The sequence below is a fragment of the Coloeus monedula genome (assembly GCF_965178545.1).
Source record: "Coloeus monedula genome assembly, chromosome: 1".
Lineage (NCBI taxonomy): Eukaryota > Metazoa > Chordata > Aves > Passeriformes > Corvidae > Coloeus > Coloeus monedula.
Window position 1 is genome coordinate 25295079 of NC_138781.1, and position 19355 is coordinate 25314433.

The window sequence follows — 19355 nt, forward strand, 5'->3', positions numbered from 1 at the left end:
CAGGTATAAATGTAGACAGAACAGTAAATTACAGGTATATGAGATGAGCATTCTTTTCAGCCATGCTGAGAGACAGATGAAAAATTTATCTCAGATATGGTCTTAAAAAATATGCTAACAACACAGCATTCATATAATCCATATTATAAAGACTCTACAGAGGTTTATATCATGTTTGGTTTTGTTGGGTTTTTTTTAATCCAAGTGTCTTTTCAGTGGCAACATTGATTATACTTACAACCAAACTGACATCAAACCAAATTCAGTGATCTCTATATATCCACAAGATGGTGTAATTTATCCTTATCTGAGATGGTGGTTTAAAACATGGTTTCCAAGTTTGGAAAAAAACAGTGATACAAGAAAGAAAAATCAGTTCACTTAGTTGGACGGATATATAAGCCTTGTATTAAAAATATCATCCAAAATGGCTGAGTTCAGAGTGGGGCTTATAATTACTGCTTGCTTTCTTGAAGGCCATCATGAAAAAGAGACCACTGCTCTAAATGTTTCTAGTACAATTTTTTAAAAGCTTTTGTATCTATTCAGCTAAGAAGAAGTCTGCCAATGATTACTCCCTCCTTCAAAACCACCCACATTGACTTAACCCTGAACAAATCACAGTTGAAGAAAGAATTGCCGTGACCAATGAGTAGCAAAAAGTAATGTACTCTGTAGTGTGTCCTACCTAGTGCAGGATTCAAGACTAGGAGGAGATGACTCTTGCTATACATTTACTGCATTACATTGGGTAATTACACTAACCTATAAAATGCTCCTTTCAAATTTTCTTGTCCTCTCAAGCTTAACTGGAAACTTCTCTCTGCACTCAGCTGCTAAACTTTCTTCAACATCATCTCCTTGGGAAGTAGGCAATGGTCCAAATTTACAGAACTGCACAGAGGGAGCTCCAGATTTTTAAGCAGTTTTCTCTATTTGTCTCTTTAAAAAGAGCTAAGTCAGGATGCTCTTTAAGGAGAGAATTTGTAGAAACGCAGGTCTCAATTTGCCTCTAAAATTATGGTGCTCTACTGTATAATCCAGAAATTAGATTATTGGCCTGGTCTTAGAAGTTCAGCTCCACCAAACTGAGATTTCACTATTCAGTATTCCTTAGAAAACTGAAAAGTAGTGAAGACGATGGGGGATGGAAGGACAAGCTATACCAATGAAGTTTCCCAACGTTCCCTAAACTTGGCAATGAAAAAAATCACTCCAAATTCAGGACAAACAAATGGAGTTAAGAACATGCATTTATGACATTTCTGAGGGATTTTTGGTTTTGGGGGGTTTTTTCCCAGGTGAAAAAAACCACTGTCCTTCAGAATTTCAGTAAGACACGAGGCGGCAAGAGTGGAATTCTGCTTATTTATACTTTCAGGATGCTGGAAGAAGCAGACAAAAATTTGCAAGGAATACATTTGGTTCTTTAGCTAGTAACTGGGACTTTTGAAAGATTTTGATTGCTATAAATCCTTACAAAATAGAGACCATGCCAGTACTCTTTATTAAATTATTATGTCTACTCCAAAAATTGTCTCAAGCAGAGCCTTCCCCATCTCCAATTGTGCTGAAATAATTACAAAGTCTGTATTTTGCAGAAGAGCTACTTAGCCAACCTCCAGTAGCTTGGGTCCTATGTTACAGTGTGCACACCTATCACACCACCTAGTTTTAATGATGTTTCCCACATTGTTTTATGAACTGTTACTATTTTTTAAGGTACACATAACTTTGCCAGTTCATAACAATATGTTACCAAAATCCTCTGTTCCTCATTCCTTACTCAACTGCTTTTAACAAGTTATTTCTTTCATTACAATATTTCTATTTTCAAAAATGCAAAAAAGATTCTAAGCAAGCTGGCTGAAAATGAAGTAATGCAAATTTCAAATTCTACCCTATCAATACGGCAGAGGGGGATAGAAGATCTCAATAATTGTGACACCAGAAATATAATTTACTTTAACTCTGTGACAGAGAAGAACTGCAGTCTCATGCTGAGGTTCCTGATTCTTTATGACTTCTTCGAGGTTACCTGAACTGACACCACTGATGCCACAACCAGGACAAGGATAAAACAAAAAAAGCGCCACCATTTAACTGCAGGCACTTATCCAAGACAGCCAAAGTGAGGATGATTTACATCCAAAACAGAATCAATAGCTTTTGGCACTTTCTCCATTGACAAAGGCAGTTTGGAACAGGTAACTTCTTAACTTGGTTACATATATAAAGCTAAGTGGGATGAAATGCAGCGAATCACTCTCCCTGACTCCACAGTGACAACCTAAGAAAAGGTATACATAAAACTTGATAAAGATGACTATTTCCAATGATAACTGAAGCAAATGCAATTGGTACACAGAGACCTTTTTGTCTCAAAAGAAATACAACAAAAAGTATTCCAAAGAACAAAAACCCACAGATGATCTAACTTCTTACCAAACAGGACAAAACACTCTTGGCACTAAGGACTGCTAAGGAAATGAAAATTTTACTAACAATATATACTTGCTGTAGGAAATTGCTAATGTTGCCCTATGGCAGATGAGGAGGGAAAGGACAGAGAGGTCCTACAGAAACGTTCTCATTACAGTGAAGTTTTAACTATTGAGAAGTTTGCAAATCCTTCCCCTGTAAGAGAGAAGAAGCAAAACTGAAGTCTGAGCTAAAAAGACTTAAAAATCCAGTCACACAAAACTCTTAATAGCATCTTATCATTAGTATATAACACCTTTTAAACTTACCTCGATAAAGCCCAAAGAAACCTTCATAACGTAGCACTTTCTTGAAGCAATCAAAGCTGTTTTTATACATAAGTTCTCCCACAAAAGAGCCTGTAGAACGCTGGTTTTGCATGCGAGTTTTTACTAAATCAATTGGGTAGACTGCAGTGGCTCCAACAGCTGAAAACAAAATCAAGATATTAGAAAACATGATTTTGCATTTGCACTGTTTGACTGCAAATGTCATCTTTCACATTTACATCTAGCATATCAGTTGTATCTTTTTTCTTCATGATATATTCTGGATACATTAAACTACCACAGCTTTAACCAAATGCACTTTCCAGTCCTACCTCATTATTAATCTGATTTTCCTGAAATTTGTTTGGGGACAAATCAGATAGCAACGTCACCTGGAAACTCCAACGGCTCATAAATTCCAAAATTCTTGTAGACCAGATGATCCTTTCCCCTTCAATCTTACAGTCATCCCATCCCTTAGACACAGCTCCAAAGGAAAGTCTGAGAAGCCTTCCAAACTTAAATGAGAGGCAGAAGGGAAAGAAGGGCAAAAGAAAAGAAGAAAAAAACCCAAACAGTGAAGATGAATATTCTTTTGCTCAGCCATGACTAACCTCCAGCAACTGAACCAAGGGCAAACCTGTACGCTGATTCTGCAATCTGGATGAGAACAGGTCGAGACACATCGCCTGAAGCTTTCTGTCAAGGCAGGATTTAAAACAAAAGGAAAGACAAGAAAAATAATCAGAACATCTCATTTCCCGAGAGAACATTTCATGATCAGACAGATATAAGTATATGGATACTTGGAAAAAATCCCTCAATACACCAGAGATTTTGTTCTCAATTATTATTTCTTTTCCACTGAATTCTAAGTGTCATATAAGGCAGCCTCTTCAGATTGGAATAGCAAAGAAAACAGACCGATACTACAACAAAATTATACAACTCTAAAATCAATGGTCTAAATGTGGTCTAAATGAGGGCTTACATATTGCCCCTTAAGTCATTAATTTTCTACAGCTAAAAGCAACTCCAGCTTGGAATTTCTTTCTACTGTCGCCAAAACCAGGTATACCTATTACTTGCCAGGCTACCAAAACAAGTATGCAAGCATTGTTCACTCATACTAGCTAAAGAAAATAAGGTTCCATGAAGCACCCCCACGATTTCATTTTGCTCACAGTCTATGAGTGCTAGATTCAACCCAATGAAAAATAAATTTCAAAAGTGCTCCAGATTTAAAATTGCTATCTAATGAAAGAAAATAATAAAGAAAACAAAATTTCTGCAGGGGCGGGGCATTCAGTCTTCCATACTTACTATCACTTTTTGCAATATGTTATTTTTAGCATACTACAAGTAAAGGAACAAAATAAAAATATGGAAGGATTTTCCTGTGTTTATGTTTTAGTTTATTCCCATACAAGTGGAGTTATCCAGAAAACAGATTGAAGATATCAATGTAGCTGAAAATCTTTCCAGTCTCAGCATCAAGCAGCTGACATTAAAAAGGAATTGTGTGGAAAAAAATGAAAAGGTAGAACACATATACAGAAGAAATTGTAAGATTTAAGCAGGTTCATATGTCCTTGCCTCTTAGAACGTAAATCATGGTAGCTGACACAGTGGCCCCAAAGCAAAAACTGAAGAAGCTGCTACTTTCATCACACATTTTTGGCTACCTTTTACTGCCACCTATTGTAACTTATGTTACTTGATATTCAGACCAATGCAAATACTTTTAACTCCTTTAGGAATCTTCTAGGAATAGATGGTGAGCTTTGGGAGCCAACTCATTTGAATTCATCCCAGCATCATCACCATTTAGTCACTGCTCAAACAAACAGCAAACCACCACCCCAGATACTGTCCTGGAGAGGTGGTGGGGGTGTTCACATGTAGGGGAGGCAGGAGAAGAAAAAAGAGAAGCAAAAGAGATGCATGTGTACACACACACATACACAGAGGCCTGGCTTACGGCCTGGCAGTCCTAAAAATGTAGCCTGGATCAACTCATTGTGGTCAAACTGGCGTCTCCGCACAGACCCAGAGCAGGAAAAAAGAAAACCAACAAAAAACCCTTAGTCTCACAAGACACAAAGTCAAGACTGCCTTAAAATAGAGATGGAAAGAAACAGAAAGGTTAGTTTTAAATCTATCTGTATAGAAACTTGTATCAATGAAAATACAAATATGATAAAATAGTATGAGAACTAAAAAATCAACAGGTCTGACATTTAAAGAGCACTCCTATTTCTTTTTGCCTCAAAACCAAAAAAAAGTCCATTTGCAGTTATACCATTGAAAGTAAATATCCTTTAGGTTTTGGACATGCAGTGAATATTAATACTTTTACTGAAACTGTGATGTTTCTATTCTAAAAGCTCTCCTATTTTGATATTCAGCAGAGCATAAAGCAAAGCAGAGAACACTGTGAAGCCAGGAACATGCATGTGTGTTCAGAACAAGGGCTGCCATTTCATAGGCTAGATGCTGAATTTCACCATCCATATATGAAGTAGGAAGTCTTTTTCCCTCATCAAAAAGAACACAGGGCAATGGAATCCCAAAACATAAACACCTTAATTAGGTATACATCTAATATTTACTGAATGGCTGGATGACACTCCTGTATCTTTTATCTTTCCAAAGTAAATTACATTTGACCCATCCAAATGCAGCCCAAGAGGAATGGGGCATAGAGAAGAGGTGGAGTGAACATGACACAGGTTAAAAAATAAATTCTAACAACATGTTACTCCTCACAGTTATTACAGAACACAAGAAAAAAGCAACTTACATGACAACACAGGAAGAGGTTGGCTGTCTATTTGCCTGGCACTGGAAACAAACAATAGCAATGTACTGGCTTCTGTTCTTACCTGCCTCTGAGCCTCAGCCAGGTTGTAGGGCAACGTCCCTTCCTCCAGAGGAGCAATTCTTTCAATATCAGCTAACGTCATGCGCCTGAGAAAATTAATTCACATTAGTGTTTGCTTAGAGGTTGGTTTTCAGATCACTAAAAGATACCTGCATGTGGCCACTATGCTACACTCTCCTGTTCCCCAACACCGCCTCCCGCTCCAACAAAGAAGGGAGAGGGAGAGGGAGAGGGAGAGGGAGAGGGAGAGGGAGAGGGAGAGGGAGAGGGAGAGGGAGAGGGAGAGGGAGAGGGAGAGGGAGAGGGAGAGGGAGAGGGAGAGGGAGAGGGAGAGGGAGAGGGAGAGGGAGAGGGAGAGGGAGAGGGAGAGGGAGAGGGAGAGGGAGAGGGAGAGGGGAGAAGAGAAGAGAAAGAGAAAGAGAAAGAGAAAGAGAAAGAGAAAGAGAAAGAGAAAGAGAAAGAGAAAGAGAAAGAGAAAGAGAAAGAGAAAGAGAAAGAGAAAGAGAAAGAAAGAACAGAAGAGGAGAAAGAAGAGGACAGATAATTCTCCACCTACCCCCGTGGCTCATAAAGATCTGCTAACTGAAACAAGATGTCAACTTCCATGGGTGTAACCTGACCAAATTTCTGGGCTGCCAAAACAAACTCCTCTGAAACAGAATAAAAATACAGAAAATAAAATGCAATCAAACCAGAAGAAATAATCCAGAGCACCCCAAATTTGCTCTATATTTTAGTATAAAGTAGAAGACACTGGTTGGGGCAGGGGTGAAAGGGAAGTTACCCAAAATAGAAGTGTTCCTGTCACTACATAAATGTGTGCTTTAAATGGTCTGTCCATGCAAGTAAGTACAACTCTCTGGTCTTAAAGCTTAGTGCTACCAGCAGGATTTAGGATATTTGACATACGGTATCAATCAGCTGCAGGTCAGAGGGAAAAATATAAAATAAAAAGCAAACAAAGAAAAAACCCCAAAACAGGAGTCAAGAGATGTGGAACTTTTCATGCATAGTCCCAGTAGGCCGCATTAATGAAACTCTGGTGTTGCACAGGGAATTCTCCATAAAAGTGGTTAGATATAGCAGATAACATCTTGTTCCAAGCTTGTAGATCAGCTTACTGTGCCGCCAATACAAGTTTATGGAATTCTTCAACTACCCTTGAAGGTCACTTTAATAGGCTGCCAATTTGGCAGGGGTCCTAGGAAGTTTTTTAAACTTTTAAATATCTTTACATACTTTCCTCGCCCTGCCCCCCACCACAAGTTTACTACGACCTTTTTCTGATTGAAACAAAATGAAAAAGCTGGAGGGTGGACTCTGACAGGACTGTACAAAACTGAGTGGCAAACCAAGGAATGCTAACGAGGCAGGCTTCCCCCCCCAAATTGATTTAAAAGAATACAGATGAGGTCTTTCCCTCCATTCAAATGCCCAAGGAAACTTCCAGACTGCAAACATTTCTACCAACCCTTAGTGACTTCCACATCTTTTCTATTTCCAGCCAGAGTACTGTAGATCTTTCTAATGAGCTCCATGTTGTTAAGGAGAGAATTAAATCCATTAAAATAGGAAAAGCTGACCTGATGGGAAGTGGTACCTCCAGCAGCCTAGAGTACAGACAGTAAAAGAAGAAAAAAGAAAGGAGATTGTTACAAAACTAAAAAAAACCCTTGAAATAAAAGTTTTCAAACAATGTTATTTTACAAGAGTGACAGTAGCACAGGCTTGCTTTTTAAAGAAAACCCCTGCAAAATAAAGAACTTTAAACTATGAAAGATTCTTCTGTTACTGAAACTAATCATGACCAGAATATAAAACTCTCCCCACCCTACAAATCTAAACAAATACATATGCAGGATTATAACAACATAACCAGTAGTAATTTACAAAGTTCAAGTTTCAGTACTGCTTCAGTTGGAAATGTTTCATAAGTTGGCTTATATCTAGTAATGAGGAAATCTACTTCTACATGTAAAGCATATTACTATATAGAAAATTTCAACAAAACCAAAACATATTCTGTAAAAGGTCAACTGAAACCTTTAAATTCACAGGCATTTCAAGTCATGGAAAACCAGCAGTAAGCTCTCGGGCTTGTATCAGGCCGTCAAACATAATGGGAACAATAAGGTTCGAACAGTCACTCATTTTCAAATGAGAACTGAGCCTAAACCTCTGTTTTAAAGTAGTGTTGGATCTGCACACAGAAAAATTATTGGATCAATTCTCTATTTAAATTATAAGATCAATGATCAAGCAAATTTCTGAAAAAAATATGCATAAGCTTGCGAAAATTTAACTGACCTTGAGGGATAATCAAAAATCTTATCTTATGTTTTATGACAGAGCATATGACCCAGGAAGGCTGTTAACAGGACTGTGAGGGAACCATCGAAGAAAGTACCAGATCTCACTGTCAGTCCCTAAGCCTTCTGGCTATCCTTTTTGCTGCATGCATCTTCTAATATTCTGGTCAGAGTTTGGAGTTCTCATTGCCTCACATATCCCCCTGAAACTCTCCCTTGCAAGTCAAAGCAGAACAGATCTTCAAGCAGATCTTTAAACCTGAATATGGCCAAGCTTTAGAGTACTTAGAACATGCTGCTACAAGTTCCCAAAATTAGAAACTGTGGTCAAAACCAAATGTACCTCTTTCTTCAGTGAAATTGCAAAATTGCAGTATTTAATTCAGTTTATGCACTCCAAACTGTGACAATATACTCTGAATGTCCTTGGCTGATGTTCCAGTTCATACATTGTCCCAGGTACTTGGAAATTACACTCAGGAGCTTAGAATTTACATTACAAAGCAAGGTCTTTGAGGATGATGTCCTAAGTGGGATGCAATGGCATTCTGAAGTATTTGACACAGTCTACTATGATGGAATGGCTGGAAAAAGGCAAACTCTGCATCTGTAGGCCATAACTAAGGTCCATCTACATGCTTTGTCTTTTGTCTCTGGAGACCAAGAACATTGAGGATATACATTCTGCTATCAGAGTTAATTTTCATATGTGTCGATAATAACCGCTAGACTTCAAAACATGCATCCACAAGCTGGATTAGGTGTCATACAGCAGTCAAGGTACATAAAAAACAGAATCCCACAGCTGTATCCCAGGTCTGCCAGCTGGGATACCAGAACTACTCACAGCTACTAGACATTCTTCTACAAATGGTGTCAGCATGTGTGGCCGGATAGTGACCATAATGTCCCTGAAGTCCATAGCTGTGACTCTTCCAGATTGAGCATTGTCTCTCTGTACAAAAGCCTGTTTTGCATGTTCTAATTGTATCTCCTGCAAACATATGGGGAAAAAAAAAGTTACGTTCAAAATCGTCACCTTAACAGTTAAATTTAATGTAAGTAATGCAATCCTACAAGACTTCTCATTCCTAACAAAACACAACTACTGGTAATCTAATGTTAAGTGGCTATTGTATGTATATAGTATGTAAATTTCAGCCTTTTCTAGCAGGAGCATATATGGTCTCTATCACTGACCTCAATACCTTGGACAACATCATGATTTCTTTGCTGCCTGGACATTATGTCATGCAATTCATTTAACTGAGAAATGGAGAACGCATACCAACACACCAGTGCAAGTAATCTCCCGCCCATGAACATTAAAGTGTTCCATGATGTGCATTATCCAGTTTATTGCATGTATCACAGCAGGTCAAAATACTTTCTGTAAAAGCACTCACTACTCCTTGAATGAGGACAATGAAATCATCAGAGATTTCCATGTAGACACTTACTAATCTGGAAGGGATTCCCTCAAAAAGCATCCTCATTTAAAACATAAAGTTATTTGTCTACAAAAGACACCAGCAGTTTAATTTAGAACTCCTTGTATCATGACTGATTAAAGATCAGTTCTCAGTATTTCAGCAGTAGTAACAGGCATAAACATTATCTGATACAACCACCTGATAATCTCATTTTGTGATTCAAATGTACTACCAAGAGAAAAAAGGAGAAAAAAAGGTATATAATCTCTCAGAGCTGAAAGTCCTACTGTGACCTTCACCCTTTCTTCTTAAATTACTGTTAAGACTACTTTCCTTTTTTTTATTTAAAAGGAACAATCCTGCACAGATGTAACTTGTTATTACATATGAATTTTTGTTGAGTTCTACAGGTTTGTAAAAAAAAAAATACCTTTGGTGATGTAATCAGACTTCCCAACCTGTATTTTTTAGGTGAATGAAGGAACACAAATCACTGCCGTGTCTTCCCTTTAAATTTCAAGGATTATAAAAACTTCTTCACTGGAAATACAGTGCTTATTTTGAATACATATTCATAATCAGTTATTCAGAAAATGGAATCAGAGCAAAACTATGTCAGCAATACTAAGCAAGTCTTGCAGCGGATCATGACACTATCCAACTATTTCCATTGTATTTGCAAATATGTGCCTTAAAATACATATTAATCCAAGACTCAAGCTAGTCAAGAGTCACCATCATGATGTACTCTCAGTAAATATGATCTCCTGTAAGCTGTTATTTGTCTCACATCAGCATTCAAGGAAATAAAGAGTGAAGGGCAAAAGGCAAATTCAGATGGAGTGGAACCGGACCTGCCAGAGGCCTGCAGATGCCATCCCTCCCTCCTTCTATTCACTCAGTTCACGTGGCCACTCAAGCCATGCTTGTCCTTTTATTTCATCCTTCTGACTTTGCCAATTTTGGTCCTAATTTCTAATTGCAACACTGTACCCTGACCTGAAAGGTATGATGAAAACCTCCTAATATATTAGGCAGAGGGAGGAAAGGGTTGGGGGGAAAAGACTGGTCAATGTTTCACTCCCAGAACTAATCTGAAATTTGTTCTTTTGATGGGAAATGCTCCTGGGGGTTATAATTTGAAGTGGTACAATTTCAGTTCGGCCACGTTTTCTTTACATTACAGACCCCCATGTTGAGGTGTTACAATTCAGCAATAATACTCTGGCTGGATGCAGCCATGCAAGTTCCTACTTCACTCCAACTGAGACTGTAATTTCAACAGAAATTTGGAAGAAAGCAATTTTGGAAGGTTTATGGTGAGATGAGCACAAAAACACAAAAAGACTTAGTCAGCTTGAGGCAGGCAACTACTTGGGAGGCAGAGAGCTCTGCAGAGGAGTTTGGTATAATAATGCTTGTATCCTAAATACTCATCACTTAGCAGGTAGAAACGTGGGAACAAATGAATAAAAATGTTTGTCATTAAATGGAAGCACTACCAGAGAAAAAATAAATTGTATTTAACAGAAGGATTACATGGGAAACTGTGAATATTGCTTTCTTCTTCCCTCACTCAATTTGTTTTAACCACTGAAACTGCTGGCAGTATTTCATTGGCAGAATCCAGCACTAAAATGCAGTAAAAAAACCTGGACACCACCTGCAGAAGTCCAATCTGTTCCCATCTGTGTACACCCATCAGTGAGTCTGGAGGTATTGTACCATTGGTGAGACATTGTCTGACAGTGATGTCTTAGCCACAGAACAAAGCAGGGCTCGTGCTCCAAAGAGGTGCATCAAGTGCGTGTTTCTTGTCATCATCCAGCTAACTGCAAAAAGGCTGCTACTACTACAGTTGAGAACAAGCCAAAACACCCTATCCTCTCCTTGCTAACATGATTCTTTCCAATTTTCTTGGTAAACTGGAACGCACTAGAGAGAATTATCCCACTTGTTAAACATATTGTCAAGGTCTTGGCGCTGCCATTTACCCATCTTTTTGTCAGACAGAAAAGAGCCATTTAGCTGTAGACAAACAGCAAGACAAAACTGTGAATGGGATGATGTCAGTCTTCTGAAACTCCCTATTCATACCTCCTCCTTAGTTCAGAAACTAAGTTCCAGTTCAAAATGGTTTACGAATACTGCACATAGACAAGAGAAGACTGACCTCAGGAAGGGAGAGACTTTTTAGGCTACGGAGACTCTTTAGGTTATTTTGAGCAGAGCTACACATTTTCCAGCTACACCAGGAAGAAAGAAGCACAGGGATCTTCAGCCACATGACATTCTCAAACCATGACCATGGATGGAAGCAGTATGGTACACAAGAACACGCAGACAATCACATGGTAACAAACCATCTCAAATCTAAATTTCAGACAAACCTACAAAGTCTGTTACCAACAAACCAGACATATGTCACTTTTCTAATCACTGCACCATGCATATCAATGCAATAAACTCCTTAAAGTGTTTACCTCAAAAGAAAGGCTATACATTCCCTCAGCCTCCATGCCTGAAAGCTGAGACAACTCACAGCATAACTATGTTTCAAAAGGAGTTTCAAAACTGCTACTAGCAATTTATCAGAAAATTCTTTATGAGATGTTTGTAACATCACCTTTGTTGTGTATATGCAGCTAATATAAAGAATACCACCTTAAAAATAAGGTGAAAAACAATACAGCAAAACTGTAGTCTTCAGAGATGCCGACTTGCAGTAATTTTATTGTTGCACCTATTTCAGTCCCATATTGTTTACCTAGACAGACTAAGGTTTAAAGAAATACAATCCTCATTACTTTGCAATACAAATTACACTTCCTAAAGAACCTTCTCCAACTAGACTTTCTGTAAACTTAAGATATACATAGAAAACAAGCATCTTCCTTGATGCTAGAAGTCCAGAATTCCCCCAGGCAAAATAAGACTCTGTGAAAAATTAATTTGTACAGCATGGCAGGCATGCTGGCACCAGATTCTAATGAAATTATTTCCTATCTAGAGATTTTAACTCAGCTTTCACTTACTCCAGCTCATTAAAAGCTTCTTTACCTTGCACTTAGATAGAAATTTATGTTTGCATTCCATCCCAAGGTATCTACAAGTCATCAGATACAACACAATCTTTGCCACTGGAGTAGATCCCAAGGTTCAATTATAGAGACTACTACTTCATCAACTAATATGCTGGGCATAAGTAAATTCCCAGGCAATACAGAAACAGATTTACCAGGCCCACATATGTTAAAATTCATTGTGTGGAATAGATTTTACATGCTGAGAAAGGGGCTGATTTTGCTCTTCGTAAGGCAGACTTGCCACTTAAGTGATGATGGAACATGACCATATGCAAACAGATAGAGATGTGATGGGTATATAGTACAGGTACACAAGCTAATTTTAAGCCAGCAAATGAGCAGGGTAAAACAACACACCCTGAGCTCTAGGTTGATGCAAATAGATTGTTAACTGTATTAGAGCCAAGGAGTTTGGAGGCTATACTTTCAGGCATCTCTGTTACTACAGACAGAAAAAGTGCTGGCAGGATATAAATATTCAGAATCCCATATAAACACTTCTTATTTAAAGCCACAAGAGATCTATCTTGTGCATGGATAAAATATACTAATGTTATTTTCCAAATACCTTTAGCTTTGCCAGAAGTGATGATTAGTCCAAATGCTGCAACAGATAATGATCACGGAACAAGTTTATGTGACATAATAGGACCCAATGTAAAGGAATTTGAATCTAGCTAGATTATTCCATTAAAAGTTGCAAATTGCACTGTACTTACAAAGCGGTACCTGAAGCGCCCTACAGAACCATCTGGTCCATGTTAAGTGCAGTGTAAACTGCATTCACACATCAGGAATGCAGAAAGGTAATTTGGTATCCACTGTGGTCTCCTGCTGTCTAAGGTCCAAGGTCTAGACATCAGACCAAGAAGACTGACTCATGCACAGGCAGAATGTCAGAAGGAAAGACTGAGTACTGAAGGTTACAGAGCTTAAAGGGAGATTTCCATGCCTGTGAACAGCAACGCTCCACTTAGTGCCGAGAGCCATTTCTGTGCCCAAACTTCAGCATCTGTAGTACAATGCTGCAAGGCAAGAATCAGCAGGGAAGCTTACGTGATTTACAGTTTTAGAAAGTGGGTAAACAGATGTACCCAATTACTGTGACTTGACTGAGCATCCTAATAGACTGTACTGATAACAGGCAGCTTCAGAAGTCTTAGGACAATTAATTTATTTGAAAATCTTTCCTGCCTGCACCAATGCTGAGAGCATCTCTATTAGCAGTATTAGAATTTTTCCTGAGTGGATCTCACCTCTCCAGAGACACCCAGAATTGTCATACTTATTCTCCTGGTTTATCCTCCTCCTCCTGTATTTCTGACCTATATGGATCATCACCAGAAGGGCTGGCTGGTTCATGAGGACCACTGACATCCTCCAACACAACCAACTATCCCCGAAGTATCATCCCATCCAAGAAAAGTCCTTTCAGATAAGTAAAGAGGAACATCCCTCCACAGGAGGAGAAAGCCTAATAGTTAGCACTAATCTCCAAAGTTAGAAAACTCCTGCCTCAGTGCTTGCTTCTCCTAATTCAAGTTAAAAACACAAAAGAACCCAAAGAAAGAACTCAAATATTCCAAACACCAGCCTTAAGATTACAAGCTCTTTTAGGTCTCTGACTCTAACCTCTCAACTTCTCTCACAACCCTTACACACACACTTTAAATGGTGAAAAAGTGTCTTGTTTTTATTCTGAATTTTTCAACAGGTTTTCCTCAGATGTCCAAACAAATAGACAAATGAGGCAAACAAGACTGGTACTTTGTTAAAACTGTGACTTTAAACCACCAAAATCAGGATACATATCTGAGGCTCATTGTGTAGTTGCAAGGAGATACCAGAACACATTGCCAGAGGCATTTTTTCCTAATAAAGTAGCACATTTGCTTTTTCACTCAAAAGAGGTTCTGATTCTTATTTCTGTCACAAAACTGGTTTATGTCTTAGCTACTTAGGAGTTACAATAGTCAATACAAAGCCTAAGGGAATACAATTTAATCATGTGATACCTGACGTCCTCTTCATACAAAGTTAATTAGGCTCTGTTCTACAAAGTCAATTTGAAACATTTGTCTCAATAGCATTATCTTAATTATTCCTCATCAAAATGATACCACCTCCTACTGTGAACTAACATACTTGTGTAAACAAGAAAAAAAGAAACCTTGCAGTCTTGAAGCAGGTTCCCATTTTAAAACTCTCTAGTGTAAATACTAATACAGGCATTAAGTATTCAGGAGGAATACAAATAAGAAACTCACGTGTTTCACCTCTTTTCCTACTGAAGACTATTTTACAGTACTGCTGAAATACAGATAATCAGTTTATTTTTTTATTAGCATATTTTACTTCCTGTAACAAAGTACCTTGTATGACTAGTATGAACAGCCAAGAATTACTTGCAAAATAGTGCTTTATTCATTATATACAAGCAAATTTTCCCTAAAATAATCCTAATTCAAAAAAGATCAAAAGTAAAGTGTGTGGAAATGGCTTGTAAAAACTATTATTGGATATCAGCTCTGAATTAAATATATGTTTAGTAAACATGCTGTTTACAGACAAAAGTACTTGTTAATATGAGTCTGGCAAGTTGAGTCCAAAATGTTCAATACTGTTATTTAACATTCTTTGACTCATAGATTTAAAAATACAGGAGATTTTCAGACATCGAAGTCTAGGTTTTTAATCTCATGTCTATGGCTACACAACAGTGTAGAAATAATCACCTTCTGCACACAGGTGCAAAAACAAAGGAAAAGGAAAAAAACCCCAGCTAGCCTGAATCAGCAGTTTTACCAACAGCATATCCTATTTACCAGCATACTATACAAGTCCAGCACTCTGACTGTAAAAGCCTACACTTGCTATATATTTCAGCTTTGCTACCAGCATGGTATTTGGCAAGTTTGCAAACACTTTGATTCTTGCATCCTTCTTATTACTCTTGACAAACCATACTGTATTAGACCCACCAGTAAAAACTGAGTGAACTCCGCATATGTTAGGTGTCTTTTTCTATCCTTTCCAAAATGCAGCTGTACGAACTCTGAATTCCAGTTAAAAGGAATGTGCTGATGAATGGTAGTCTGGCCAAAAACTTGCTTAGCATCCTCTGGGAAGAAAAGAAAAATGTTCATTTAGTAATAAAATAAAATAACAATAGGGACAAACATATAAACAAATATGATATGTTGTAACAGGAAAGCAATACTGTTCATATAAATTAGTAACATAAAGCAAACCTAATGTTTTTGTTTCCCCAAATCATCACCCTCACAAATAGTTTCTGAATAATAGTTTTATTTGTGAAGTTTTATACCCACAGCATTTAATTAAAAGAAACTCAGATATTTCAAGTTTTGAATTCAAACAAGGAAAGATTAAAATTAAAAGACAATTTATAAAAAGATGACTAAAGCTAACCGATTTTCAGCATAATCTTTTCAAGCTTCTAACAATGAAAGTTTTGTGTCACTGTAATTCAGGCTTTTGAATTTTTCCCAGAGTTCTCCACATTCAAACCAATCAACTACAAAAATACCATTATTTCAAGATCCACTTTTCTGGAGTTACTGACAGAGCAGTCACAAACAGGACAGGGGATGTGCAGAGACATGGCAGGCAGGAACAAAAACTTGTCACCAGCAGTATGCAGACTTTAAGCCTATATCTCTTCTACGAGGAGGGGGGCAGCATGACAAGTATGATCACAGCTAAATACAAGCTTCATAGTTAGTAGTCACAACTGGGCAGCAGGCTTGGCAGACTGGTAATACACAGCAGTTTCCGTGAAGAAGCCACTATTTGATACACACCAAATTGTGCAGTAGTAAGGACCATACAGTTCTGCAACTAGACTGCATATACTGTAACTAATGAAAACACCAAGATCTGAGCAAGTACTTGTCTCAAAGGACAGTGCCCACTTCAATGTGACAGTTTGGTCTCTGCCAAAAAACCAGGGCAAAGATATCCTCTGAAGACAAGCTGAAGGCCAGAGGTTCCCAGCTGCTATATGCCTTCCTAATTGCTGTATGACTCCTTCAGCAACTCAAGCGAAGAGCCAGATCTTGTCTCCTGCAAGTTCTTGTGAGCATGGAGAGATGGTTCCCAGGAGTCACTCCCTACCCCCAGGCTGGGCCAGGAGCTGGTCTGCTCCCTTCACGCTTTGTGGAAGACCAGGAGTCCAAACCATGAGCTCCTGTCTGTCTCTGCGAGCAGCAGAGCTGTAAACCCGTTCCCAAGCATGGCTGGTGCCTGGGGTTGAGGAAATCAGCAGAACTTAGTGCTTGCCTGTGTTCAGAACAAGCTGGGAACCACCTCACTGGAGCCAGCCTTTGCCTGCCAGGCAGGACTGGGAGCCACCTTCCAGCTCATTCCAGTGCCACAAGCAAAGGTGGGAGCTGACTCCTTGGGGCAATGAGGTTGCATCTCCTGTGCATGTTGAGTTCTGGCTGATGGTTCAGTCCCTGCCAGGCAGGCACAGCAGTTTTGTTGACTCAGGGAAATCCAAGCAGGGTGGAATCCCCATTTTTAGGCAAGGAAGCAGGAAAAAGTGAGAGCATAAGTGGCACAGCTGAGAGCCAGGAAGATGTCAGGAAGAGCCCAAGTAAATGAAGAAAAAAGACATAGAAAAATATGGTCACAAGGAGATGAAAGGGGCAGATATCTGCTGCACCGACCCAAAAGCCCTGCAGATGGTATAACCCACAAGAATAGCTTGTTCTAAAGCAAGAAGGCTTCACAGAGCAGAAACGAAACTGCAGACCTCTTCCCATCTCACAACCCAGTCAGTAGTTTCAGCTTTAAAAACACCCACTGATCCCAGGGCATCAGTGGTGAAAGAGCAAGTTGGATTTAACTTACAAACAGGAAGACTAACCTCAGTTAACCTCAAATTCATAAAATTCATAACTCCAAGTCCTAATGTCCTAAGAGAATTTTCTCCAAGCAAAGTCAATGCCCCCCAGGACAGCCCCATTGTTCATTCATGTCTTAAGCTTCATCACAGCCAGCTTGGATCTTGTCTGCCAGCATTCTCCAGGAGCAAAATTCTACTCCTGGAGAGCAGAATGGGAGAGAAAGTCTATTGGTTCAGGGTGAGGTCCTATCCCTCTACTTGAGGTCTTTCATTTAGGGTGCTTCCTACTGCCACAGCTCAAGGCACCTTGCCATATGTCACTGGAGATCATATTTATAAAGTTTCTGCTTTCTGCCAGACTTTCTTCAAAGAAGGCAACCAGCATGAAAAAGACAGCCTGTCTTGCCTGCATATAAGAGGAAATAAAGGTTGTCTCTTTCTAGTAGTGACCACTGCTTTTCCAGAGAAAGACATTCCCAGAACCCCTGTCAGCTGTCTCTTGCACAGAAATCAGATGTTCGTTGGCTTCCTCTTTCCCTCTCATCCCACCTCCAGAATTTCCCCAAAGCAAGCCACTGATACTGTGTGGATGAGATTAGGAACAAATCATTGTTTACCAAAAGCTATGTTTGGTTATTATTTACCAAAAGCTATGTTTAGGTCCAGACTTGCCTTTGTCAGAGAGAAAAAGGTGCATTCTTACCTGATGCAAGCTAAGAGATAGCAGAAACTTAGCTAGTATAAAAGGAGTCTCAAATTTGTTTTGATGGGGCAAGGCTCCACACAGTTCTTACTTCAACTTGTTAACATATGAAAGCTGCAGTCTCCTTTGAATATGCCACTATAATTTTATTTTAATTCACTGCCATACATTAGCTACCTTGAAGGAACAATGTATCCTGCTCCCTTAGCTCTGTGTCCTGTAAACCCTCCTTGGCTGGAGCCCAAAATAAAAATTCCATCTCAAGAAAATGAAACATATAATCATAGAATAGTTTGGGTTGAAAGAGACCTTAAAGATCATCTAGCTTCAACCATCCTTGCCATGGGCAGGGACACCCTTCACTAGACCACGTTTCTCAAAGCCTCCAGGGATGGGGCATCCACAACTTCTCTGGGAAACCTGTTACAGTGTCTCACCATAGAAAAGAATTTACCTCATAATAAAGAATTTCTTCCATGTATCTAACCTAAACCTGCTCTCTTTCAGTTTAAAACCATTCCCCCTTGTCCTATCTTGTAGGCTCCCTTCAGGTACTGGAAGGCTGCAATTAGGTCACCCCCAAAGCCTTCTCTACAGGATGAACAATCCCAATTCTCTCCCCTTTTTGTCGATCCCTTTAACCATCTTTGTTTGCCTCCTCTGGACTCGCTCCAACAGATCCATGTCCTTCCAATGCTGGGGGTCCCTGAGCTGGATGCAGTGTTCCAGGTGGGGTCTCACCAGAGCAGAGCAGAGGGGCAGAATCCCCTCCCCTGCCTTGCTGCCCATGCTGCTTTTGATGCAGCCCAGGACATGTTTGGCTTTCTGGGCTGTGAGTGCACATTACCAAGACATGTCCAAATGTCAAGAAGTGGAAAGAATGGTAACTTCAGACTAAATACAGTGTTTAATTATTGGCATTATAAAAGGCAAAGGAACACACAACAATGAAACTGAAAACCTCATCAAGCCAATTAGGAATATAAGGTCTCTATCCAGGCCATTTGCATTCCCTTGTCTGTTTTAGAGATTAAAGGCCACAAGCATGCCTCAGAAGTTCATGTAAGTACAAATATCACTCTAAATAGCTCAAGCTAAATATGTGCACTTAATTTTTGTATGATTTGGAAAACACAGACTACCACATTAGTGTAGATACAGTAAAAGAACCCACACAACTTGATCTCTTCACAATCGTACTGTATATTGATGTAAATATGCCTTGGCAACTACTACCAGATGCTTTTCTGACAGAATGCATGTTGGATAATACAATGCAGGCAGCTGACTGGAAGACTGCCTACTGTGCTTCTACTGATT

At 39.1% G+C, this 19355-nt stretch overlaps 1 protein-coding gene across 2 annotated transcripts in view; it reads right to left on the reverse strand.

Moving 5' to 3' along the window:
* Window positions 1-19355, reverse strand: part of SLC25A13 (solute carrier family 25 member 13) — a 104095-nt gene that overhangs the window by 34004 nt on the left and 50736 nt on the right. Inside the window, exons 5-11 of one of the 2 annotated variants that reach the window (XM_082285067.1) lie at window positions 15444-15583; window positions 8791-8937; window positions 7106-7244; window positions 6191-6284; window positions 5636-5720; window positions 3365-3449; window positions 2751-2909 (exon numbers count right to left, since the gene is read on the reverse strand). In XM_082285067.1, the coding sequence (XP_082141193.1) occupies window positions 2751-2909; window positions 3365-3449; window positions 5636-5720; window positions 6191-6284; window positions 7106-7244; window positions 8791-8937; window positions 15444-15583 (849 nt within the window). The remainder of the gene's footprint in view (window positions 1-2750; window positions 2910-3364; window positions 3450-5635; window positions 5721-6190; window positions 6285-7105; window positions 7245-8790; window positions 8938-15443; window positions 15584-19355) is intronic. The other variant, XM_082285068.1, reaches the window with a different exon arrangement.